The sequence below is a fragment of the Prionailurus viverrinus genome, chromosome D1 (assembly GCF_022837055.1).
Source record: "Prionailurus viverrinus isolate Anna chromosome D1, UM_Priviv_1.0, whole genome shotgun sequence".
Lineage (NCBI taxonomy): Eukaryota > Metazoa > Chordata > Mammalia > Carnivora > Felidae > Prionailurus > Prionailurus viverrinus.
In genome coordinates, this window is record NC_062570.1 from 38,074,966 (window position 1) to 38,101,632 (window position 26,667).

At 38.3% G+C, this 26,667-nt stretch overlaps 1 protein-coding gene across 4 annotated transcripts in view; it reads left to right on the forward strand.

The window, feature by feature from the left end:
* The window catches only part of MTMR2 (myotubularin related protein 2), a 118,125-nt gene that overhangs the window by 46,483 nt on the left and 44,975 nt on the right, over nucleotides 1–26,667 (forward strand). For 2 of the 4 annotated variants that reach the window (XM_047824222.1, XM_047824223.1), the window contains 3 exons: nucleotides 20,595–20,670; nucleotides 25,862–25,956; nucleotides 26,108–26,218. In XM_047824222.1, the coding sequence (XP_047680178.1) occupies nucleotides 20,595–20,670; nucleotides 25,862–25,956; nucleotides 26,108–26,218 (282 nt within the window). Of the gene's footprint in view, nucleotides 1–19,366; nucleotides 19,454–20,594; nucleotides 20,671–25,861; nucleotides 25,957–26,107; nucleotides 26,219–26,667 lie in introns of those variants that run through there. The other 2 variants (XM_047824224.1, XM_047824225.1) reach the window with 2 other exon arrangements.

Consider the following 26,667-nt stretch of genomic DNA (forward strand, 5'->3'; position numbering starts at 1 on the left):
TGAATAATTGTAGAGTGCCTCATTGTAGAGTGCCTCTTTGCCTCATTTGCTTTTCACTTTGCAGTGAAACTTATTTAATTAAAAAAGCAAAAAAAAAATTTTTTTTCCTACATTTTTTCCCACCCACCCCCCTTTTTTTTCTCTGCCCCTCTTTCATACAAAAATTTTAAGGCAAATCACTTTTTTGTTTTTAAATAAATCTGCAGTGTTTAAAATTGGGCTTTCTTTAATAAGAACATACTTTTAAAGTTTGACACGTGGTGGAATTAAGAACCTAGGGAGCTTGGCGTCTGGTTGGTTATTTGCTGACTGAAATAATTTCCATGAAATGTAGGATTTTAAGATTCAAACCCACAGCTCTATTTATTTATAAAGTGCAATTTGTATAGCAGTGGGTTTTAGTTAAAGTAAGTTCCTTAAATGGTGGTAATTAAAAGATAACTTGAAAGTCGGGCTATGCAGCATTTTTTTTTCCTTTGTGATGGATGTGATAGGGCACTTATAAAAATGTTTATCTGTGATCCAAAATCAAATATTGAAATGGAATTGTATTTTATGTCTGTTATCCCTTTATTTTAGAAGGCCTGTTTGATCTTAGAATATATGTCATATGTTCTATATTATAAACATGTATATATATATGTATATATGTATATGTATGTGTGTATATATATACATATATATATATATGAGGTAAAAGTTGTAATATTCTAAGTTTTGTTTTTAGCCATCTGCCCTTATCTTAAAATATTTAATAGGCTTAAATCAAGTAAATTTGATTATCTTTTTAAAATTTGTTATTCATATTTTCTTTATGAAACAAAGGTCAGAGATAATTGGATTATTTCTTATCTAGAATGTGTTCATGAATGTAGTATTGATATGTTCTGAAAGTATGCACATGCAGCCAGAATGAGTTACAACTCATAGAACAGATGTTAGATAGACAGTGAATAGTTGTCTATTACATATAATCATTTCAGTAGCCAGAGAAAAAACTGATTGAAGTTAGCACTTATTCATGATTAACACCACTACCCCTCACACCAGCATCAACTCTTGAGAACCTAGGAATTGAAAAGAACAACTTTAGCCAGATGAAGGATACCCATCAAAACTCTACAGTGAGCCTTATACTTAGTGGGGAAATGTTAGAAGCGTATCCTTTATATGTATATAAGAAACCTGATGCTAGAATTCCTAGCCAGTGAAGTAAGAAAAGAATAAGTTATATAAGAAATGAAAAGAAGAAAGAAAGCCTTTTTTATTTACACATGATTGTCCATATGGAAAATTTAGGAAAATATCTATATGTAAACCGCCAGCTCTGTTGCTGGATACAAGATAACTTCAAAAAGATAAATCATGTTTCTGAACCTTAGCAAAAATGTTTAGACAGTGTGATTTTAAAAAGATTTCCAGGGAGCCCCTGGGTGGCTCAGTTGGTTAAGTGTCTGACTACAGTTCAGGTCATGATCTCACAGTTTGTGGGTTCAAGCCCTGCATAGGGCTCTGTGCTGACAGCTCAGAACCTGGAGCCTGCTTCGGATTCTGTGTCTCCCTCTCTCTCTGCCCCTCCCCCGCTTGCACTCTGTCTCTCTCTCTCTCAAAACTAGATAAACATTAAAATACTAAAAATAAATAAAAATAAAAAGATTTCCAGTCACAGGAGCAACAAAATTACATTACTCAGGGATACAACTACTAAAAGATGTACAAGAACTTTATGGAGAAAGTTATAAACTTTGTTAAAGAACTTAAATCTAAATTAATAGATGAGTAGACACAATAGCCTGGAGATGTCAAATATTTTTACTATATGTCTGTTACTGCAATATAATTTCAAACCAAATTTAAAAGTTTGTCTTGCAGAAGTTGCCAGCTTGATCCTAAAATTTATATGGAAAGGTAAAAGGTCAAGATTACATAAGAGGAAAAATGAAGAGGGGGGATTCACTTAATCCGTTGTAAAGCTAACGTAATTAGGACAGGAATAGATGAAGGAGACACATGACAAAGTTCAAGAATGATATTTTAGCAGTGCTGTATATATGACAGAGATGGTATAACACATCAATGGGGAAAGAATGAACTGTTTGGTAATCAGTGCTGAATTTGGTAATCAGTGTTGAAATAAAAAGTTCACACATACACAAACAATGAATTTATTAGATTAAAAACCTAAAATTGAAAATGAAAATTTTAAAATTTTAAAAGAAAATATGTGATAATATCAGCATAGCTTGTATCAGGAATGAATTTGTAAATAAGACCTAAGAATATTAGCCATAAAAGATTATTATTCAATAAAAAATAGATTTTAAAAGTTTTATTTATAGAAAAAATAAGAAGTTTTATTGTGCTAAAGTAGTAAGTAGGGACCTTTTCTTGTTTATTGATTATGTTTTTCTGACCTCTGTCTTATATTAAGCTCTACAAAGGCAGGAACCCTGGTTACATCCCTACTGCACAGAATAGTGCCTGAATAAAAGTGACTTAAAACAGCTATTTTATACTTGCGGCCCCTTGCAGCCTGGAGCTCCCTGGGGCACTGGAAACCTTTGCCCTCTCATTTGCTTTGTTTCATTGGTGGAAAAGTTTGAGGAGCACCCCTAATTGAATGTCTCTTGGAACCACTTGTTAGCTACATCTGGGAAATGAAAGAAGGAAATTCTCTATTTTATTCAGAGTTCCAAATAAAATCTGTGCATTTGTTCACTAACTCACTGCACTCTCTTGAAATTTCTGGAGTGTTATGGGGAAACAGTGTCTAGTAAGATGTGGTTTCTGCCAGCATGAAGCTTAGAGTCATGTAGTGGGAAAGGAGGTAAGCAAATCAGTGATTATTACATGATAGATACTATGAAGATCCCTTGGGAGCAAAGAGGGCAGAAGATTCTAAAATATTCTAAAGCAGAACATTCTAAAGTTTGTATTATAGGTAAATAAGGTGCTGCTGCATTTAAAAATACTTATGAGAAAGTATTTGGATGGCATTTACAAAAAAGAAGAATTTAAAGAAAAATAAATTTATTGGGTAAGAAAAAAGAATATACTATAAGCCCCTTGAGGGCAGACATGTTTGTCATATTTCCTGTTGTATTCTTAGAACTCACTATCTAGAATGTGGAAGGTACTCAAGAAAAATTTGTTGACTGAATCAGTAGAAGGGAATGAGAAATATAGTTATTTACTCATTTTCCTGTTTACTTTCCATTCTTAATAGTCCCCTAGTTGTTATGTCTGGTAGGCTTGCCTTTTCTCTGCTTCAGCTAATGCACCACCATAAGGCTAATCTTCCTCTGACATCACTTTCATAATATACCCTTGTTTAAAAATTCTTCAAGGGGATCCCTGTTTCTCTGAGAAAGTGGAGACTTTTAAGCCTTGTGTTTAGGGTTCTCCCTGTTTGGTCCCATCAAAGCTGTCACACTGTATGTCCATCTTTTCAGAAACATAAGCCCACCACTTCAGATAGGGATTCTTGTTATCCTCCCTTAAACATCATGTGCTCATTCCTACTTCCGTTCATGCTGGCTCACACATCTGGAATGTACTTCCTTCTACTCTTCAGTGAAACAGATCATGGTCAGTATGTTAATAATAGACTCAGCCCCATAAGGTGATTCCAGTCCATTATCTTTTTTTTCCTGATAGGAGATATTTGGATAATAATCAGAAAATGTTGAAAAAAACTTTGAAGAAATTAGGAAAATTTGGAAGAGAGACAAGACAGAAGGCAGTCACTAATTCACCTCTGTCATCAAAGAACCACCAAAATCCACCGAAAATATTCACAGTGGTCTCATATTCATCCTTAATAGGGAAATGATTTCAGTCCAAACTGTCATGATTTCCATTTTACTGCAACTTTTCTCCCCAAAATTACCATTAACTCTCTTTTGTAAGATTTTGTATCTTTTATAACAACACTAGTTTTTTTTTTATTATACAAGTAGTATAATGAAATAAAAATTTGTGGGAAATAGAAATAGGATTAAGGAAAAAATTAAAATCACCAGAACTTTTACTACTCGTACTCTTAGTATTTGGTACACAGAGACTCTTCCATAAAAATTTCTACTCTGGGGGTGCCTGGGTAGCTCGGTTGGTGAAGTGTCTGACTCTTGATCTTGACTCAGGTCTTGATTTCAGGGTCTTGAGTTCAAGCCCTGCGTTGGGCTCCATGCTGGGCTCCACACTGGGTGTGATGTCTACTTAAAAAAAAAAAAAAAAGAATTCTACTTTGACATTTACAAGATTGGGTATCAGAGTAAAAGATCCTCAGCTCTGCTCACCCCAAGTTTATGTTACCAGCAATTGGCTAGGCTCTAGTAAGTAATGTCTTGTCTACTGTACTCCATCTATGGTGTGTTCATTGGGTTTGTAATTAACTTGATGTGGTTTGAAGATATTATTAACCCCCTTAAGGCTTAAAAGAATAAAATCTCCAAATATCTTAAAATTTTTAGTAAAAAGAGCCAAATAATTATAATAGAAACATAATAGAGATCGTTTAAAAATTAGAAAGCATGGGGGCGCCTGGGTGGCGTAGTCGGTTAAGCGTCCGACTTCAGCCAGGTCACGATCTCACAGTCCGTGAGTTCGAGCCCCGCGTCAGGCTCTGGGCTGATGGCTCGGAGCCTGGAGCCTGTTTCCGATTCTGTGTCTCCCTCTCTCTCTGCCCCTCCCCGTTCATGCTCTGTCTCTCTCTGTCCCAAAAATAAATAAACGTTGAAAAAAAAAATTAAAAAAAAAAATTAGAAAGTATGAAAAGCTGATAAATGGGAAAGCATATTTAATATGTTCATGATGCAACAGAAATAATATTGACTGTATTCAATTGATATTGAGGAGATTAGGAAAAATGTATGCACCTAAAGGTTATTTAATTAAGTGGAATACTAATTAACATGGTGCTGATTCTGGAGAAGACAAGAAGTGTTTCAGACTTCAAGATTAAGCATAATGAAAGTGCTGCTGATAGAATTTCTGTTATAACACACACAAGATTCCATATAATCATCTTTATATAGAGAGAAAAGGCACATAAAAAGGTATTTGACAAAATTCAACATCTATTTCAGTTTTTTAGAACTTTTAATTAGAAAAGAATAGGTAAATACTTATGTAAGCATCTTGCTTAATAGTAAAATATTAAATTAGTAGAAGTAGTCCCACTAAAGACCAAGATAAGATTACCTGCTATCATGCCTGTGTTATTTAACATTGCACGTAAGTACTGTCCAATGCAATTAGATAAGAGAAATGCATGGTAGGCATATTATTGAAAAGGAAGAGGCAAAATAAGCATATCTTTTACCTGGAAATCAAAATTGAGTGAAAATTATTGGAAACAAAAGACTTTAACTGAATGACTGATTCTAAAAAGGAGTTTGGAAGTCATCAATCACTCTGTCCTAACAAGTAAAAAGCAGAACAAGTTGAAAGTCAACAACTCTTCTTAGATCCGTCAGAGAACTGAGGTCACAGGGCAGATAGCTGACCTCCAAATGGGACAGATGGGTAGAGCAGAAACCCACAAGCAGAAACCTTCTCAGGAACCAGTATCAAAACAACTGTAATTGATGAATTGCTGGGGGCTCAGTATGGACAAATCTGAGAGTTAAGAACTCCAGGGAACCCCCACACTAGTTCTACATACTTATGTGAGTTTTACCTACAAAAACCCTACCAGGTTCTCACACTGAAGAGTGAGAAAAATCTCTGTTGCTCTTCGGCAGAGGGAGGGGAAAAACAGCCAGTTTGAAATATGTTCAAAACATTCTGTTTTTCTCTCTCTTTTTAAAAAAATTTATTTATTTTTAGAGAGAGAAGGGGGGAGAGAGGAGCAGAGAGAGAGAGAATCTCAAGCAGGCTTTACGCTCAGTGCAGAGCCTGATGTGGGACTCGATCCCAAAACCCCAGGATCATGACCTGAGCCGAAATCAAGAGTTGGATGCTTCAACTGACTGAGCCACCCATGCACCCCCAAAATGTTGTTTGTTTGTTTGTTTTTTGGATAAGGCCTGCCCTTGAGAGAAACTGTTTTACTAGCCTATCCTGCCTGATTTTGTCAGAGCCTACCTGACCTGGGAGAAGGGAAATACCCAACTCCAGCCTCCTCTAGTCTTCTGCCTGGGGGAAGAGAAATACCCATGGCTAGTCAGCCAAATTCAGGGTTGGGGAGATGTGGGTGTGGGGACTTAAGAACTTGTGAGTGTCACAACCCGGGGGCACAAGCTCACTGAAAGACTGACAACTATAGGACTTAGTCCTAGGACTACAGAACACTTCCCCTCCCACCTCCACACCTTACCACCACATCACTGAAGGCCTGCGTATTAAGTACTTTTTACCTAGTCGTCATGTCCATCTTTCTTTTTTTTTTTTTTTAATTTTTTTTTTTTCAACGTTTATTTATTTTTGGGACAGAGAGAGACAGAGCATGAACGGGGGAGGGGCAGAGAGAGAGGGAGACACAGAATTGGAAACAGGCTCCAGGCTCCGAGCCATCAGCCCAGAGCCCGACGCGGGGCTCGAACTCACGGACCGCGAGATCGTGACCTGGCTGAAGTCGGACGCTTAACCGACTGCGCCACCCAGGCGCCCCTCATGTCCATCTTTCAACAAAAAAATAATGGACATACTAAAAGCCAAGTTTGATATGTAAGAATCAACAGCTTTCTCTTATGAAAATACTTATAAAATATCAGAGAGGGAAAGATCCTATTTATAAGAACAATTAAAAAATATAAAATATCCAAGAGTAAACTTAAGGTATATGTAGAAATTTTAAAACTCTGCTGAATAATATAAAAGAATACTTAAATGGAAAGACATACCTTGTTGTTTGACAGAAATGCTCAATAGGGGCGCCTGGGTGGCTCAGTCGGTTAAATGTCTGACTTCAGCTCAGGTCATGATCTCACAGTTTGTGAGTTCAAGCCCCGCATCGGGCTCTGTGCTGACAGCTTGGAGCCTGGAGCTAGCTTCTGATTCTGTGTCTCCCTCTCTGTCTCTGCCCCTCCACAGCTCACGCTCTGTCTGTCTCTCTCTCTCTCTCTCTCTCTCTCTCTCTCTCTCAAAAATAAATAAAAATTAAAAAAAAAAAGAAATGCTCAATATTGTTCAGATTTTAATTTTTGTTTATTCTGTAAGTAATATGGTTAAAACTTGACAGGCTGATTCTAAAATTTGTAATAACAAAAGTCTGGAAACAATAGAAATGTCTTTTGGTGGGGTGATGACTAATTTATATGTTTTTAATTGAATACTGTGCAGTCTTCGGAAAACAGAGGTGGATCTCCATGTGTTAATGTGAAAGTATATTCAAGGCAGTTAAAAAATCAAGAGTCAAACAGTGTGTATAAGTTCCCATCTGTTGGAAATTGTTGGGGGGAGGAGTAAAGAAGCTGTGGATACACAAGGAGGTAGTATTAATTAGAGGCAAGTAGAATGGAAACGAGGAAACATGTTTGGAGGCTTTTGAATGATTCCAAGTGAAAATTGATAAAGGACAGGTACTAGGATGTGGCTGTAATGTGTTAAAGCTGCCGGAATGTTGCAGATCAGGGGGAGGTAGAAGTCAAAGATGATGGCCCCAGATGTCAAACCTGGTGACAGATTTTGGTTTCCTTCTTTTCTGATGCCCGTCCTTTGTACACTTTCCTATTCCTTTCTCCTCAGCCAAAGAGGTGACCACAGTGTTCCCTTCAGCCCTTGTTCACCTCCCAGCTCCCTTCTTCTTTCTTCCTTGTGCTCTCTTTTGTTCTAGTAGCTCCAGCTGTTGTTTCTTTATGGATGACTTCCACCCCTTGTCTCTGGTCCTGATCTCTTTCTCAGCCTGCGATCCGTCAATGTCAGTTGCTTGCTGTGCGGTTGCTCTAGGATGCTGTTATGTTGTGATCATAATCTTAGGACAGTCCTACCTCTGTTCAAGTTCAGCTGCTGTTGCAAGGTGTATGCCACCTTGGAAAAGTTGCTTAACTTCTACAGGGGGCAGTTACTCCATTTATAAATGGGAATAGCACTACTACTTCTCTTCTGGGGTATTAGAAACACTAAATGAATAATGATCTTCTAAAAGCAGTACGTTAACTAGGCCAGTTCATGATATTTTCCTTGGTGTGAGGCGAAATGAAAGTAATTGAGATAATATTTTATCGGTCTACTTATCTACTTCTGTTTCATTTTTGACAGATACTCTGTTACGAGCCATCTTTTATTGAGGAAAGACTGTTCTGTATTACAAGAGTATATCCTCCTAACTTTTTGGTTTTAAATGTCTGTTTTCTGTTATAAAATGATGTTGCTAATGGATAGTAATCATTATTGTGGTTCTTTTAGTGTTCTCAGTTATAAGAAAATAGTCTGCAGCCGTATAATACCCCTCCCCCGTCTCCTGTTATTTACATGGTGTATTAGTTTGGCACATTTGTTACAACTGATAAACCAATACTGATACTTTATTCTTAGTTAAAATCCCTAGTTTACATAAGGGTTCACTCTTTGTGTTGCACAGCTTGTGGGTTTTGACAAATATATAGTGACACGTTTCCACCATTACTGTACCATGCATAGTAGTTTCAGTGTCCTAAAATGCCTGTGCCCCACCGATTTGTCTCTCCCTCCCTTTCACTGAACCCCTGGCAACCCTTCATCTGTTTACTGTCTACATACATTTGCCTTTTTCAGAATGTCATATACTTGAAATCCTCTAACACATAGCCAGATTGACTTCTTTCACTTAATGGTATGCCTTTAAGGTTCCTCTGTTTCTTCTTTTGTCTTGATAACCCATTTTTTTAAAGTTTACTGAGGGAGGGAGGGAGGGAGGGAGGGAGGGAGAGAGAGAGAGAGAGAGAAGGAGAGAGAGCACGAGTGGGAGAGGGACAGAGAGAGAGGGAGAAAGAGAGAATCCCAAGCAGACTCTGCTCAGTGTGGAGTCCAGTATAGGGCTTGATCTCATGACCCTGAGAGATCATGACCTAAGCCATTATCAAGAGTCAGTTGCTCAATTGACTGAGCCCCCCCCTGGTGCCCCCCCACCTTGTTTTTAAGTGAGAGAGAGCACGAGCAGGTGAGAGGGGGAGAGGGGGAGGAGGGGAAGAGAGAGAGAGAGACAGACAGACAGACAGAAAGAATCTTAAGCAGGTTCCATGTTCAGCATGGAGCCTGATGTGGGGCTTGATCCCATGACCCTGGGATCATAACCTGAGTCAAAATCAAGAGTCAGAGGCTCAACCAACTGAGCCACCCAGGTGGCCCTCATTTTTTTTTTTTTATTACTGAATAATGTTTCTTTGCATAGATGTACCATTGTTTGCTTATCCGTTCATTGTATGAAAGACTTTTTGGTTGCCTCCAAGTTTTCACAGTTATGAACAGCTTGCATTCAAAATTTGATTCAAAGGGCACCAGTGGCTCAGTCTATTAAGCATCCGACTTCAGCTCAGGTCATGATCTCGCAGTTCATGGGTTTGAGCCCCGTGTTGGGCTCTGTGCTGACAGCAAGGAGCCTGGAGCCTGCTTCAGATTCTGGGTCTCTTTCTGCTCCTCTCCCGCTCACGCTCTGTCTCTCTCTCAAAAATAAATAAACATTTACAAAAATTTTTTTAAATTTGATTCAAGATTCAAAGTTGAAAAGTTTTCCTGATATTAAGTGTATTCATTCTTAGGGCTTCTATAACAGAGCACTGCAAACTGAGTGGCTTAGAACACAGGAATTAATTTTTTTCACAGTTCTGGAGTGTGATATTGTGCTATATATAATAGGAAATATATATTTTGGTTTTCATTCTCAGCTCCTGGCCAGAGCTTCTAAAACCTTTGTAATTTACTAAGTGATAAAAGCCATAGGAAGATCTTTTATTCTAATACTTGGTTTCTGTTTCTGGCTCCTGAAGCAGTCCCAGAGTGATAAAAGTGAAAGGAACATCTTTTGTTATAACACACCCCTTTCAGCCATACTGAGTTAATGTTAGCCAGGTGCTTTTGGAAAGCCTCTAAGGATGGGGGCCTCATTGTCAGGGGGAACCAAACCTCACCAAAGCAACTAGAGGTTTGGAACTTTTAGCCCCACTCCCTTCTCTGGGAGTGGGAGAGGGGCTGGAGGTTGATTTAATAATTAATGGCCCAGTGATTGGATCAGCCATGTCTAAGTAATGAAGCCTGCATAAAAACATCCCAACTGAAGAGGTTTGGAGAGCTTCTGGACTGGTGAATATCTAGAGGTGCTGGGAGGGCGATGATGTGCCTGTCCAGAGAGGGCGTGGAAATTACATCCATCCTCTTACCTTGTACTTTGCCTTTGGGCCTCTTCCACCTGGCTGTTTCTCACTTGTATCCTTTATAATAAACTGGCAAATGTAGTTTGTAAAGTGTTTCCCTGAGTTTTATTAGCTATTCTAGCAACTTATTGAGCCTGGGAAGGGAGTCATGGGAACCTGATTCATGGATGACTGGTCAGAAGTACAGGTGACAGTCTAGGGCTTGAGACTGGTGCTTCAAGTGGGGGCAGTCTTGTGGACTGAGCCCTTAGCATGTGGGTTCTGTGCTACTTGCGGGTGTTAATGTAATAATTGGAGTGTAGGACACCCAGCTGGTGTCCACTGAGAATTGGAGAATTGTTTCCTATGGAAAAACCCACAGTGTCAGAAGTGTTGAGAGTATGGGAAACAATTTTTTTTTAGGAGGTTAGAATCTGAAATCAAGGGGACAAAATTGGTTTCTTGCGAGGGTTCTAGGGGGGAATCAGTTCTGTACCTCTCCCCTAGCTGCTGGTGAAGGCCAATTTTCCTTGGTGTTTTTTGGCTTGTAGATCCATCACTCCAATCTCTGCCTCCATCTACACATGGTATTCACCCTGTATCTCTGTGTCTTATAAGGACAGCAGTTATATCAATTTAGGGGCCACTCTACTCCCATATATCCTCATCCTAACTAGTTATATCTACAGTGACCCTATTTCCAAATAAGGTCACATCCCCGTAGACTGTCAATCAGGACTTCAACCTATCCTTATTGGGGAGAGGAGGGCACAACAGTTCAACTCATAGCATGAAATGGTGCTTGCCAGACTGTTCCTCTTTAGATACTTACCCTTTTTTGTTGTTGAATTGTTGATGGTGAAATGTTACCCAGCTCTTGGTAGTTGTGGTTTCAACAGAAAACCAGATTGTCCTTGGCAGTGTTATAATAAGAAAGGGCTATCCTGTGCTCAAATTTGTGCTTTTAAATATGTAACCAGTAAGATTTATCCCAGATGCCAGTTTGTGGCTCTACCCGTTCAGTATTTTGTTTGTATGGTTTGTTTGCCTACTTTGTGGTTTGTCAGTCAAGTTGTGCAAAAAATAAGGTAAAATTGATGTTAAAAAAGCTTTTTACAAGAATTATCCAATGAAGAATGGATACTTAATTTTTTCCTTCACAGTTTGAGTGTATAAAGAAACTAGAGAGGATAGTTTGTAATTTCTACAGACTCATTGTTCCCTTTCAGGTGATTATAATGTAGTGTTTTGCAGATTTCCAAAATATTCTTTCCTGTTTTTCTGTCATCTGACATTCCATGTGAAAACTGACCCATAAACCTGCTCCCTTCCAGATCATCATTATAGACAAGGTTTCTGAATTTCCTTTATAGTAATTTCCTGATTGGAGTGAAAGGGGAAGAGAGGGAGAGAAAGGGAGGTGGTTTAAAGTCACATGGAAAGTTACTGAGCAGTTTGAAAATAGTTTGATTAAGTGGGTATAGAAGAAAATGGGGAACAATAACATCATTGGAGAGAGAGCAGAACTGAACTGATTATGTTTTGGGAATAAAAGAATTATAAATTTTAGTCTGTTTGGTAGGGTTTTTTTTTCACCAGTAAGATTTTAGTATGATGAATAGACTTTTCTTGGTAATAAGAAAATGGTTAAATATTATATTAAATGGTACCAAAGAGCAGAGCTTACATCATCTTGTCTTATTGATAGGCATCCAGAGCTCCTGAGGCAGGCTGGGATCTCATCTGTACCAGGTTTTATGTATTCCAAGGGATTTCTCTCCTCCTCTCATCTGAGAGTTCTATGATTTTTTCTACACCAAAGATATGTCCATGTTAATGCAGAAAAACTTAATGAATCAGTCTGGCTTGGCTGTTTTCGTGCCCCAGCCCCCATTTTAGGAAGATAGACCTCTGTTGTTTTTGCGTGGTCCTCTTGTTTTGACCTTGACTCCTCTCTTTGTTGAATCTGTATTTCTTCTTCCATTACCAACATATCTGGGATATAGTTCTTCTCAAGTAAAAACCATCCAGTATTACTCAAATAATTGCTTGTGTTTGTTTCATAAACCTAGGATCAAATTTGATCACTTCTTCCAACAAGTGTCAAATATTCCTTTTTATTTCTACTACCACAGAGTAACCCAGGATTTTGATATTTTTCTGTTAGATTATTATAATTTCATCTTTATCATATTTAGTGTTGTACATGTTCTTGACTGTGCCATTTACCTTTATCAGAGACCTGCTGTAATTTTCCTTTACATGACTGGTCAAGTTTAAAATCCTTACTCCACCCCCACCTAATATTTTATCATAAAAATTTCCAAATACACTGTTGAGTTGCATGAGTTCTTCGTATATTTAAAATATTAACCCCTTATCAGATATGCAGATATTTTCTCCCATTCAGTCAGTTGCCTTTACATTTTGTTCCTGGTTTCCTTTGCTGTGCAGAACTTTTTTTGTTTGGTATAGTTCCACTTGTTTATTTTTGCTTTTGTTGCCTTTGCTTTTGGTATCAGATCTAAAAAATCATTGCCAATCCCAGTGTCAAGGAGCTAAAACCCTCTGTGTTTTCATCGAGGAGTTTTATGGTTTTAGAAGTTACGTTCACATCTTTAATCCATTTTGAGTTGATTTTTGTGTATGGTATAAGAGAGGGTCCAGTTTCACTCTTTTGCACATAGCTGCCCAGTTTCCTCAGCTCCGTTTATCGAAGAGAATGTCCATTCCCTGTTGTATATTCTTGGCAACTTTATTGTAATTAATTGGCCGTATATGTGTGAGTTTATTTCTGTGCTCTGTATTTTGTTCCACTGATCTTTGGGTCTGTTTGTATGCCAGTACCATATGGTTTTAGTTATTACAGCTTTGTAATATAGTTTGAAATCAAGAAGTGTGATACCTCTAGCTCTGTTCTTTTTCAAGATTGCTTTGGCTATTTGGGGTCTTTTGTGGTTCAATGTAAATTTTAAGATTTTTTTGTTCTATTTCTGTGAAAAATGCCATTGGGAATTTGATAGAGATTGCATGAAACCTTTTATGTTTTTTTTAAAGTTTTTTTTTTAACATTTATTTTGAGAAACTGTGAGTGGGGGAGGGGCAGAGAAAGAGGGAGAGAGTAGAGAATCTCAAGCAGACTCCACACTGCCAGCACAGAACCTGACAACACAGGGCTTGAACTCATCAACTGCGAGATCATCACCTGAGCCCAAGTTGGACGCTTAACCGACTGAACCACCCATGAGCCCCATACTTTTCTGTTTTTAATGTCACAATTTAACTCTTTTTTTTAAGTTTTAAAAATTTCTTTGCAAGGGGGTGGAGGAGCATAGAGAGAGGGAGAGGGACAAGTGCAGAGCCCTATGGGGGAATTGAGCTCATGAACCTGATCATGACCTGAGCCAGGATCAAGAGTCTAATGCTCAACCAGCTGAACCACCCAGGCACCCCACCTCTTTTTACGTTGTGTATTCATGAAGAAATTATACTGTCTACAGTTATTCTTAATGTTCTTTTCCTTTAACCTATATAATATAGTTAAGTGTTTACATACCATCCTATTATAGAATCAGAGTTTTCTGAATCTATTATATTTACCATTACCAGTGAGGTGTATATTTTGCTTTGTTTTCATGTTACTATTAGTATCTTTTCATTTCAGCTTCAAGAACTCCTTTCAGCATTTTTTTTAAGGCAGATGCAGTGGTGATGAACTCCCTCAGCATTTGTTCTTCTGGGAAATCTTTATTACTTCTTTATTTCTGAAGGACACCTTTGCTGGGTAAAGTATTCTTGGCTGGCAATTTTTTCCTTTCAATACTTTGAATATATCATTTCATTCTCTGCTGGCTAGATTACCACTGAGAAGTCTGCTGATAGCCTGATGGGGGTTCCTTTTGTAGGCTGCAGAGGGAGGAGGTCTTTGACTTGGTACTTGGGATGTTGAGCATTCCTGTGGCTTAGATGAGGGCATCTTTGGAGGAGGTTTTCCCAGTGACTCATGGGTGGGCTTCCTTTTGGAGTCCAGAATGGAGAACTGCATCCCTTTAATGCCTTCTGAAATTCTTATCTGGCTCTTTCCTGAACTCCTCCATTCCCCCACATCATGGAGCTCTTGTTTTAAATCTTTGGGTGCCGCAGAAGAGAGATGGGTTTCTTTAGCAGTGTCCCCTGCTGGAGAAGCTGGGCACTCACTGCTCTCCCTTTTCCCCTATGGGAAGGATCCCTCACCTGCTTTTTCTGTGGAACCTTGTGGGGAGGGGTGATGCTGGCAAAGTTCCTCTTACCAACTTTTATGTATCCAAAACTTTATTTTTTCCTTTTCCTTCCAGTGGAGTGTTGGAACTTCTCTTCCAGAGTCCTGGACTTCTGTAAAGGCTTTCTCATTCATGGGTGTCTGCCCAAGTTAGTGTTTTCCAGGTGCTATAGCTAGGTTGGAGGTTTGGAGTCAGTTCACAGGCTCCTGCGGTTTCCACAGCCTGTACCAGGTTCTGTCTGCCTATTACCTGATGCACAAGTGGGTGAGACTCCTCCAGGGTCCCTTGACATATGGTGCTGGATTCCATTGCTCCCATGGAGGCATTTTTTGTTGTTGTTCATGGATAGATGCCAAGTTTTAGATGTGAGTGGGCAAAAAAAATGAGGTCCATCTTACGGTGCCATGATGATATCGCTCTTCTTGCTGTTTTCTCTAGAATCATAAGATGGTTGCTGTTTTGTAGCTAAATTTAGGAGTTAGTAGTTCAAGGGTTAGGGAAATTTATGACATGCTGTCTCAGATATTAATCCCTGTCTATTTTAGAGCAGAGGAACAAAACACCATGTGATTAGGCCATTGTAGAAAGAGATGTAAAAACTTACAGTGATGCTTCTCTTAAGTGAATAAGTGTTTTTTACATTTTAATAGCACCTTGCAAATCCCCTTATGATGCAGCTGTCTCATTTCATATTCACAAACCTGTAAGGTAGATGTTGATATTATCTCGATAATATAAATGATGAACCTAAGATTCAGAGAGGTTACTATGGTGGCGGTAAGTGGATTTTGGTGGGGGGCAGGAAGGTAGTTAACATGTAAAACTGAAGTCTTCACTATATACCTCGCATTTCTTATATGTAAGTTTTAATTTTGATTTCCCCTTTTCAGCTTAATTACCACCTCAGGTAATTTTTTTTTCTTTTTTAAAAGCAGGACATGTGGGTTATATTTTTGGTAGCCTGGCATATCTGAGAATAACTTCCTGTTGCCGTCAAAGATGTCAGAGGGGTCACAGCATTTTTCTCACAAAGATCCGATAACATTTTGTTACTGTTTTCTAGAATATAGTTTTACCAGATAAATTGAAGCTCGCCTGATCTTGTTTTTGTACATGACATCCCCCCCTCCCCCACCTCTCTCTTTTGGCCTGTATTCTCAGAGGTTGTCTTAATTCTTAACAGTTGAAAAAATTTGCTGTGATTCACTTAGACCTATCTGTCATTGACTTTTATGTGAAACATGGTAAACTATTTTGATCAACAAACTTAGAAAACCTGTGTTCATTTCAAAAGCATGTTCTTCACTTATGTATTGGATTATTGCTCTTGATTTTTTTCCTTCAGGAAATAGAATTCTTTTATTGATACTTTAACATCTTTTATCTGTTTTTCCTACAGATTCTTAGAGCAGTTTTCATGTTTGTCCTCAACATAAATGCTGTTTTCTGAATAATCAACTCAGTTCTTTATTATTTCCAACACAAATTTTGTTACTACGTTTTTAATTTTTGCAATCATTCCTTATCTTACCATTTCTCTTAGTCTCCGTGTGTCTGTCCTTATATCTTTGTTTTATTTCTTAGGGAATATGGTTGATTTCCTTTTGGGTGTATGCCAGATAGCTTGTAAATGTTTCTACTAATGCCTAAAAGAATTCTTTTCAGAAGACTACTTTTTTGTTGAGCTTCAAGCTGGTACTCCTTGTCCTTGTCAAATAATCTTTTTTTTTTTTTTTTTTTTTTTCCTAGGCCCTGTTGTTTCTCTTCTATTTAAGGGTAGATTTGTTCATAGTCAGTGTTTGCCAACAAAGGGTCCAGATTGCCCTTGGCCCTGCTCTGTTTACTTGGGTTCCTTTTTATATCTTTAGCTCTAAAGTGAGTTGTTTTGTATATCCTCTAGGGCATGCCTTCTGTTAAAAATCTGTCATCTGGGGGCAGCTTTTCTGGGCAGATAATGGGATCTTGACTTGCTTCCCTTCATTGCCTTGTTCTCTGACATTCTCATCAGAACAAGAGTGAGAGAGTCTATGGCTCTCAACGTGACTGCCTGCATGAGTTCCTGGTCTCACCTCTCACTTGATAAAGCTTTACTTACAAACCTTACACCTTCTGTACTACTGTGTGTCTGTGCCACAACTGCCTTCCTCTCTACTTCTGTTTACAACACATGTTTTCTGGGGTGTGCAGTGTTCTTCTGAGTGTAGAAATACAGGAAGAGAGTAAGTCATGGGAACAACACTGTGGCAGCTATGAGGATGTATACCTGTGCAGTATAGCAACTATTGCCCAGCTTTGTAAGTGACACGATATTTGTATTTCCAAGTCAGGTGGTTAGATGATGGGCAAAAGATAAAGCATTTCATATGATCTTTCACATGTGTAGCATGCTTGATTTTTGTTCTTTTGTATTCTGTGTGCTAGTTATTACTTGTATCTTTCAATCCAGTTCTGTTGTTTTCATAATTAGAAATTCTTACCAGATTCCACTTATCAGTTGTTGGTCTGAATTTTTATTATGACGATTAATAGAAATACTTAAGTATATATTATATGTCAGCACTGGTATAAATATTTTAAATGTATTAACTCATTTAACATTTTTGTGAGGTACCATGACTATTATCATTTCATAGATGGGAAAAATGAAGCATGGAGAGGAGTCGAACACTCTGCCCAAGAGTTCTTAGCATGTGGCATGGTCAGGATTTGAACCCAGGAAGTCTATATATTTTCATATTGCAAGTTTTTATCCTGTTTTTCTGCTTCTTCATTGCCTCATCCTTTGTCTCTCCTTCCTTCTGTCTTCATTCTTTCCTTTTTTTTTTTTTTTTATGGTTTCATAAAATGCTATATCAGGAACTGGCAACTAGATGCCATTCAAAAATATGACCTTTTAGGAGTTATAGAATGTGGCATATAAAAAATTATATGTGTGTGTATATATTTTAGTTCTTTGGGTATTGCATTAAGGTTACTTTATGAAACAAATTGTTAAACTTTCAAAAGTATAATATTAATTTGGTTAGATTATAAGTTTATTTTTTTTTTAATTTTTTTCAACTTTTTTATTTATTTTTGGGACAGAGAGAGACAGAGCATGAACGGGGGAGGGGCAGAGAGAGAGGGAGACACAGAATCGGAAGCAGGCTCCAGGCTCTGAGCCATCAGCCCAGAGCCCGATGCGGGGCTCGAACTCACGGACCGCAAGATCGTGACCTGGCTGAAGTCGGACGCTTAACTGACTGCGCCACCCAGGCGCCCCTAGATTATATGTTTATTAAACAGAATTAATTTGTTCTTTGTAGTTCCTACTTTACTGGCCTTAGATGAGCATTGGGCTATGACAATAATGTCTAACCCTTTTGTCTAGTCTTCCCTAAGCACCTTACTTAAACTAAAGAACGCTTGATCATCAGGAAGATTATATTCATTAGGTTAGTATTGATCAGTATGAGCACCACTAGAAATATAGCTGATTGAAATGTAGCTGGCCTGGATTGAGATATGCTATAATATAAAATACACTCTAGAATGTAAAAAAAATTAAAAAAAATGTGAATAAAAGGATATAAAATGTCCCATTACTACTTCTAAAAATATATTTTTAAATTCTTTTTAACATTTACTTATTTTTGAGAAACAGAGAGAGACAGAGAATGAGCAGGCGAGGAACAGAGAGAGAGGGAGACACAGAATCTGAAGCAGGTTCCAGGCTCTGAGCTGTCAGTATAGATCCCGATGCGGGGCTTCAACTCACAAACCGTGAGATCATGACCTGAGCTGAAGTCAGTTGCTTAACTGACTGAGCCACCCAGGTGCCCCTACTACTTTTAAAAATATTACATGCCAAAATGACAATACTTTTATTGTCATTTTATTTTATTTTTTATTTACTGGATTAAATTAAAGATATTATTAAAATCAGTTTTGCCTGTTTCTTTTTACTTTAAAATTTTTTAAATGTTTACTTATTTTTGAGAGAGAGAATGTAAGTGGGGAGAGAGAGAGACAAAGACACAGAATCTGATGCAGGCTTCAGGCTCTGGGCTGTCAGTACAAAGCCCAATGTGGGGCTCGAACTCACGAACTGTGAGATAATGACCTGAGCTGAAGTCAGACACTTAACCGACTGAGCCACTCAGGCACCCCTCTTTTTACTTTTTTAATGTGACTACTAGAAAATTAAAAATCACATATGTGGCCCATGTTATATTTCTATTCCGTATTCAGAGTGTATAAGATATGACACCTCTTCTCTCAGAGTCTGTAGCAAGAGAGTAGATGGTGTGGTAAGTGCCAGATAGGAGCTCATGCATAGGAGAGCCCTGAGTGAGTTTGAGGGCCTGCAGAAGGTGACCTTTAAAGTGGCTGCAGTACATTGCTTTCTCTTCCTTTTTACCTATTTTTGAAGACTCTACATCTGCTTTTTGGACCAAAGGAAATAAAAGTCAAAAGCTACTTAAAAAGTGTTTGGGAGTCTTTTTTCTAGTGGTGTTGGTTCTCAGTCTAATGAAACAAGTCAAGGTTGAAGCAGAAGGCCTGAGTCTGCACAGAGACCACTGCTCAGCCCTCCCCCAGATGTGACTTAGGCAACGAAATGGATGCTGGTGTCGTTTGTGAAGTATGAACACAGGTCAGCTTGAGATCTGTGGAGTTCAAGGTGTTTGGGGGACATCTGGATGGGGAGGAACAGTAGCAGTTGGTTGAATGGAACCTAGAGTGCAAGAAAAATCTGAGCTGGCAGCATAGACCGAAGTTAGGTGAAGCCATAGATAACGTATGAGATATCAGGAAGTGAGTAAAGTGAGGTGTGGACAAATCTCTGAAGAACAGGGAAGGTTGGGGAAAGGGAAATAAAGCTTATTGAAAAAGAATGGTCAGAGAAGGAAGAGTTTAACAGGATGGTGTGCTTTCAAGAAGCAGGCAAGTTAGGGTGCCTGGGTGGCTCAGTCGGTTAAGCATCTGACTCTTGATCTTGGCTTAGGTCATGATTTCATGGTTCATGGGTTCGAACCCTGAGTTGGGCTCTGTGCTGAAAGCACTGAACCTGCTTGGGATTCTCTCTCTCCCTCTCTTTCTGCCCCCCACCCCCAAATAAATAAATAAACATTAAAAAAAAAAAGACAAGTTTTAGATGAGGTCAGATGTAGTTGAGAGATAAAAATAAAGACTGAGAAATGTTCATTATCTATAATAATGAGAAAGTTATTGGGAAGAAAGTGGATTCCCCGGAAGCATTGGGTTAGGTGGCAAAACCACATTGCGGGATGTTGAGGAATTAACATGAGCTAAAAAATTGGAGACAATAAAGATTATTGTCTAGAAGTGTAAGAGGTGGAGGTGGGGAGGCTTGTGGTAGCTAGGGGGATGTATTTATATTTAGCATATGACAATTTGTGTGTGTGTGTGTGTGTGTGTGTGTGTGTGTGTCTTGCTTGTTTCATAAATCCATTATGCAACCGTGTATCTGTATCTTTACATCCTTGGAATCCAGTGTAGCATCCTTTGTAAGCTAACTATTCAATAACAGTTGTTGGTCATGATTGTAATATAGTAATACCTCTTTTTCAACAAGATACTTTGTCGCCATCATTTCCAAATTCTCTAAACATTAGATCTGCATAAGACCTTGATATTATCTGAGTTTAAATGCACTAAGGCCCCTGGTCGTGGTTTAATGGAAAGCACATGGGTTTTGCAGTCCACTAAACTATGATTCACATCTAGATTCTGACTTGTCAGCCACGTGGCCTTGAAGAAGTTAATGGTCACTTCGGGCCTGTTTTCCCTCATCTGCGAAATGAGGATAATAAGACCTACACTTATAAGGCTGTTGTGGGATTGATTCATTGAGAAAACACGTAAACTGTTTTGTATGGTACCTCATATGAAGTAGGCACTCAGTAAATGCCCTGTAGAAAAACAGCAGCTTCACGTGTGGCACGTGCCAGCACCATAGTTTTTGTAATTTGATTTCAGGTAGTGTGTGTGATACAGTGTGAAAAATTGGCCTTTGAATAAAACATGTTTCTTTTCTTGCTCCCTCCTCCCCTTTCCATTCCAGGTCCTGAGGGAATCTAACAAATTAGCAGAAATGGAAGAACCACCCTTGCTTCCAGGAGAAAATATTAAAGACATGGGTCTGTAATGGTATTTTTTGTTGAATTTCCTTCTCCTTTCTGAGGATACAGACTGTTCAATACTCTCCATGTACAGAGAGCAGCCTCACTGTCCGAGACACCTTATGTCTGACTGCACTCATTACTGCCAGTCTTCCTAGCATTTGGTGTGTCCTGTAAGCCTGGATCTACTACGCTTACTGGTCATGTGTATACTTGGACTACTGGGAAACATACATAGTGAATTACACCCTGCTGCTTCTCTTTACATTCATTTGCTTTACATTCATTGAAAGTAGGTGGCTTTTTCTTGTCAACTGTCACTAAATTTTTAATTTTTTTAATTAAAAAAATATTTTTTAATGTTTATTGGTTTTGAGAGAGAGAGAGACAGAGAGAGAGACAAAGAGCAGGGAAGGGGCAGAGAGAGAGGGAGACACAGAATCCGAAGCAGGCTCCAGGCTCTGAGCTGTCAGCACAGAGCCCAACGGGGCTTGAACTCACAGACCAAGAGATCATGACCTGAGCTGTAGTTGGCCACCCAACTGACTGAGCCACCCAGGCGCTCCCTGTCGCAGAATTTTTTAAAGAAAGCTTCATTATTTTAAATGACTGCAGTAAGATATTGGCTTGCCTAGATAAAACATTGACTTGTCACTTTGTGCAAGTAATTTTTCTCAAAACACGTTCTTTCTGCTTCCTTTATTTTTTCTACTCTGAATAAACTTAGGCTGAGTTTTGGATGAAAATATCTCATCTCCATTGCAAAGCAAACCTTTTGCCTATGGCTGCTTTTCTTTTGCATCCTAAAGAACTAAGCCTCAACGTATTGTGTGGACTGGAAACAAGCATTTAATTTTGTTTTGTTTTGTTTTTTGGTACTCAGGCTTTTACTTTATGACATGTGTGTGGTAATCTACAAAATACCATCGCTCTTGAAATAAGAAGTAATTAATTAAGAGAATAAAGTAAATGGTTTCCTAGCCAATGAAACACCACCTTTCATTTTATTATCAATTATAGTTTTTAAAAGGACTTAATAAATGCTTAATTTATCCTGGCGAGGTGTCATTCCCTCGTGTAAAAATAAGAAAGTCAAAAGGCTTGCCTACCCTACATTTAGTTCCTTCGCTCTTGCAAGATACATGTTTCTTTTTGCTTTTAACTCTTGATTGAATACCTCCCCAGTTTCTTTTTTGCTCCCTGCTCAGCCTCGCGTATGCCCTAAGTTCTTGTTCTGCTGAGCTACTAAGTTAGTATTCTATGTTATCAGCATTGGACATTACATAATAAGAATGGTTATCATTATTGAATGCCCACTGTCTCATGTGAGCGTCCTCACATCTTCTGAGAAAGACGTTAATCCCATTTTGTAGATGAGGAAACTAAGGCATAGGGAGATTACATAGCTAGTAATGTTACAGCTAGTCTTATGACTGACAGTGTTTTGCTCTTCTGAGCCTGAAGTACATGCTATTTCCACTGTGATAAATAACCTTATCAAAGACTCTGAAGTTACCACTCCAACTCTCGTTGGCTTCTGTTCCTTTAAATAGCGATACTCCTTTAGGACTTTGTCCTTGATCTGTTTCCCTTTTTCCTCTTACCTGCTCTTTTTGGTTGACCATATCTAAATTAGTAGCTCTACCTACCATATATTTACTGATGACTCTAAAATGTGTTGTTTTTAGTGTGAACTTCTCTCCTAATGCATATAAACAAATGCCTGTGTCCTATATACATGCCCTTGGATATCCTATAGATGTCCTTTATACCCAGCATCTCCCAAACTGAAATCATCACCTCTATCCCTAAATTTACTCCTTTTCTTTTCTTCTCTCCCTCTGTTAGTGCTAAGACCAGTTGTCCATTCATTCAAAGCAGAAATCTCAATATATCATCCTGGACTACTATTTTTTTTCTGAACTCTGACATCCAGTGAGATCCAGAGAACTCAATTTCTAAGAATTTCTTGAATTTCTCTTTTTCTCTCAACTGTCCTGAGTCATTGATGTCATACATGTGCATATTGAATTTCAGGTACCTTTGAGAAACTTCAAGTGAAGGTATTAAGTGGAGATATCTTAGGAGCTTAAGAGAGAGTTCAGGACTGGAAGTCCAGATTTGAATCATCAGAACATAGATACCCATTCAAAGTGAGAGGAGGAAATTAACCTTTGGAGCATATAGTGAGGAGGGAGCCAAGAACATGGCTTTAGTAAATAGTTTACAATACTTGGTAGAAGAGGAACCCAGGAGGGAACTTGCAGACTGAAGAGTGTGTGATACAGTGTATCACTGTAGAGAGAGCCAGACTGTATATTTACCTTTTTCCCCAAAAGTACTTTCCTTCTCCACTTCTGTATCTTGGGTTCATTTCTTCCTCTGCATTGAGCGCCATCTCTCTTTCTCTACCCACCTAAAGGATACCTGTCACTGGGGCACAACTCCCATGCCGATGTTCCTGGAACATGTTTTCCATGTTCGATGTTTCGATGTTTTCTGATCCTCCAGCTGGATGGATTTCCCCTTCGATGTATTACTTAGAGTATGTTTGTGTGCCTCTCTTTCTGTACAGATAGCATGCTCTCATATATTATATTTGTGTATATTTTATATCCTTATAATATGTATTCTCAAGGTCACTTTAGCTCACCTCACAGAAACTATTATGGGTCTTTCCTCTGTGAACTCGGTGAAAATTTGAGAGGGTTGGTAAATCTAATCTCTCAGTACGACTAGGTGGGATTAGTGTTGCAAAATTCAGAGGAATACCTAATCTATTAAATATTCTGATTCAAAATAATCTATGTAGACTTATGTGAAAAATTTATGTTTAATATAAAGTGTAAGGCTAGAGTAACCTAGAATATGTTAATCCATGTAGATAAGGCATTTGATTTTTAGTTGGTCTAATATAAATCTGCAGTTTAATTTTTTAAAAGTTAGAGTAGTGTTAGGAACATCACCTGAATGCTTTAAGGTGGTAACAATATCAGAGTATTGTGGCCTGGGTGTATCAGGAGTAGAGATAACTCCAGACTACAACCTTTCAACCTTTAACACGGGAGTCAGATTACGCTATATTAGTGGTTTAGCTTTGCATGACGTGATGGAAAGAGATTCGAATTTGTAGTCAGAGGAACCTCATTCAAGTCTTAATCTTAGTTACTAGTTCTGAAACGTTAGGCTATTCTCTGAGCCCCGGTACTCTCATCTAAACTTTGTAAGTGTAATTATAGGTCTCATATGCAAGGTTTATTAGGAAGGTTAAAGGAAGTACACAGGTGAAAAATACTTTATAAACTATGCAGTGCTAAGCCATCCATGCTGGTTGTTACTATTGTCATTTTCTCTGGAATGGTTCCTGGTCATAATCTCTCATCTACTTGGTACAGACCCTGATAGGCATAAATTCTCTCTTCATTGTGACTTAGCTGCCACCAGCCTGAGGAGGAACAATAAAGTGGGCAGAACGAAGCAGAACCTAATGACTGATGATAATAGTAACATAGATAGAAACGCTTTGTGTATGTATACTGCTTACAATTTTGGAAGTACTTTCATGAATTTATGCATGGTTTTAGAATAAAGGGTAAGGTGTAACAAAAACATTGGACATATCTTGCAGTAGCATATAGAATAATGAGATTGATTTTCTTGTGTGAGTAAAGAAACTTGGTCTGGAAAGAATCCAGAAATGTTTTAGTAGCATTGAGTAAAGCTTTTCTCATTGAGGTAAAAATTTATAAGGGCAAGAAAATGTATGGAAGGCAAGTTTATGTATCTTTCCTTAATGATGGGTTTATTTAATTTTAAAAGCTTCCCTCTAAATGAAGCATGCATTAGAAACAGTGATTTAAAAAATGTAGCTCATACTTGAACATTCCCAAGGGAACTATTTTGAAGGTTAGAAATGTTTGTTGTAAGGTCAGTCTCATTTCAGATTCCATACAAAGCATTCAGTCCTCCAAAGTGGTGAGTAAAAAGCCAAGTCAGGAAGTTGCAATACCATATTAATACGTATTTTATGTCCCTAAGTTCTCCCAAAGCCCCTTGGACAATTCTTAGCAATTTGTTGCTGTTGCTTGTGCCTTACTTTCTTGGAGTGATGAAGATATTCCTCTGTTTGCTCATTGGCTGCTATAATGACATCACAGGGATTTATGAATATTTTAAGATGTAAAAAAGCTCATAGTGGGCATTATGAACTCTACCATATTAAATATTATTTTGAGCTAGTGGTAGCTGAGTTATCCTGCTTCATTAATGGATGTTTAAAAAAGCATAACGCTGTGTAGATTTATCGTTAATCATGTAATAGAACAATGCTTGTGATTATTTCTCTACAAAGTTTGACATCAGTAGCTTGGTCAGAAATACAACGTCCTCGGGGCGCCTGGGTGGCGCAGTCGGTTAAGCGTCCGACTTCAGCCAGGTCACGATCTCGCGGTCCGTGAGTTCGAGCCCCGCGTCGGGCTCTGGGTTGATGGCTCAGAGCCTGGAGCCTGTTTCCGATTCTGTGACTCCCTCTCTCTCTGCCCCTCCCCCGTTCATGCTCTGTCTCTCTCTGTCCCAAAAATAAATAAACGTTGAAAAAACATCTTTAAAAAAAAAAAAAAAAAAAAAAAAAAAAAAAAAAAGAAATACAACGTCCTCTTATTCTGTTATTTTTCTAAGAAATTATATTTCGAATACATTGCATTTCTCCTACAGTATTTTCCCTGTAAACATAATCAGGTCAGGAGTTTCTGGTATTCGATCTTCCAGATGTATTTTCGGAGGGATGTTGATAAATTAGACTGACCAGAAGCCCAGCAGATTGGGGAGGTGATCTAGAAACTATAAGATGACTGGTGTCTGTGGCCTGAGACATTTCCATTTGTTAACCACCATCACTATCACCCTTCAGCCACGACTCCAACTCCCACACAGAACTTTATCCAGCGGGGAGCTAGCCTGCTCTTCTGTCTAAGGGCAAGTGTTTTCTCTGCCTCTTCAGTCCTTCCCACTTACTCTGCATCCCTTCCCCAGACTGGTATGTGGTCGGAAGCTTGGATTTGACCTCTGAGTTCTGTTTGAGTCACTGATTCTGTGATTTTTGAGCCCAGGTTAAAATAGCAATCAGAATTATTTTACTTGTGAAAAGATGAGAGCGCAGTTTTTAAAAGTGCACAATGTATGGTAAACTGTGGACTCTTTGCTTTTGCAGCCAAAGATGTGACTTATATATGTCCATTCACTGGTGCTGTACGAGGAACTCTGACTGTCACGAATTACAGGTTATATTTTAAAAGCATGGAACGGGTAAGACTGGTTGGACTAGATTTTTTACATGTACTTCTGTGTGTGGTTTGTAGTTTTGTCCATTTTTGATCATTTTTAATTAAAGCATTTCTAATTACGATCATTATATCAATTGTTCCATTTTAATTGCTGTTTTCTTTCCTTCCTTTAGGATCCCCCATTTGTTTTAGATGCCTCTCTTGGTGTGATAAGTAGAGTAGAAAAAATTGGTGGTGCTTCTAGTCGAGGTGAAAATTCTTATGGACTAGAGACTGTGTGTAAGGTAAATGTTATAATATTTGTGCAATTTTTATTTGGTTTGAAAAGCTTTCTATTAAATAGAACCTGTGTGTAGAAACTGGTTTCCAAACTGTCAAATAGATTTCATACTGAAACATCATTCTAGAAGACAAAAACAACAATTAGGAGTATTAAAGGTAGTCTCTTATGAATTAGGCTTGAATTCTTTTGGACCCAATACAAGTGACTTTGACATTGATTATTTCATGTTGAGCCTCAAAAAATCCTGAAGTAGGGATGATAGAAATGATTACCTTTAATTTACAGAAGCCTAGGGGTGAGCCTTCGTACTGGAAGAGCCAGCTCTGATGTATTCGTCATCACCTGTCGTTCCAGTCTCACAGTTTTTCTGCTTCTGAAAAGATGGTGTGAAAAACTTGACATTATAGACCTTCTCTATTTTCTTATCTAACTCCTATCCTTTTTTTCTCC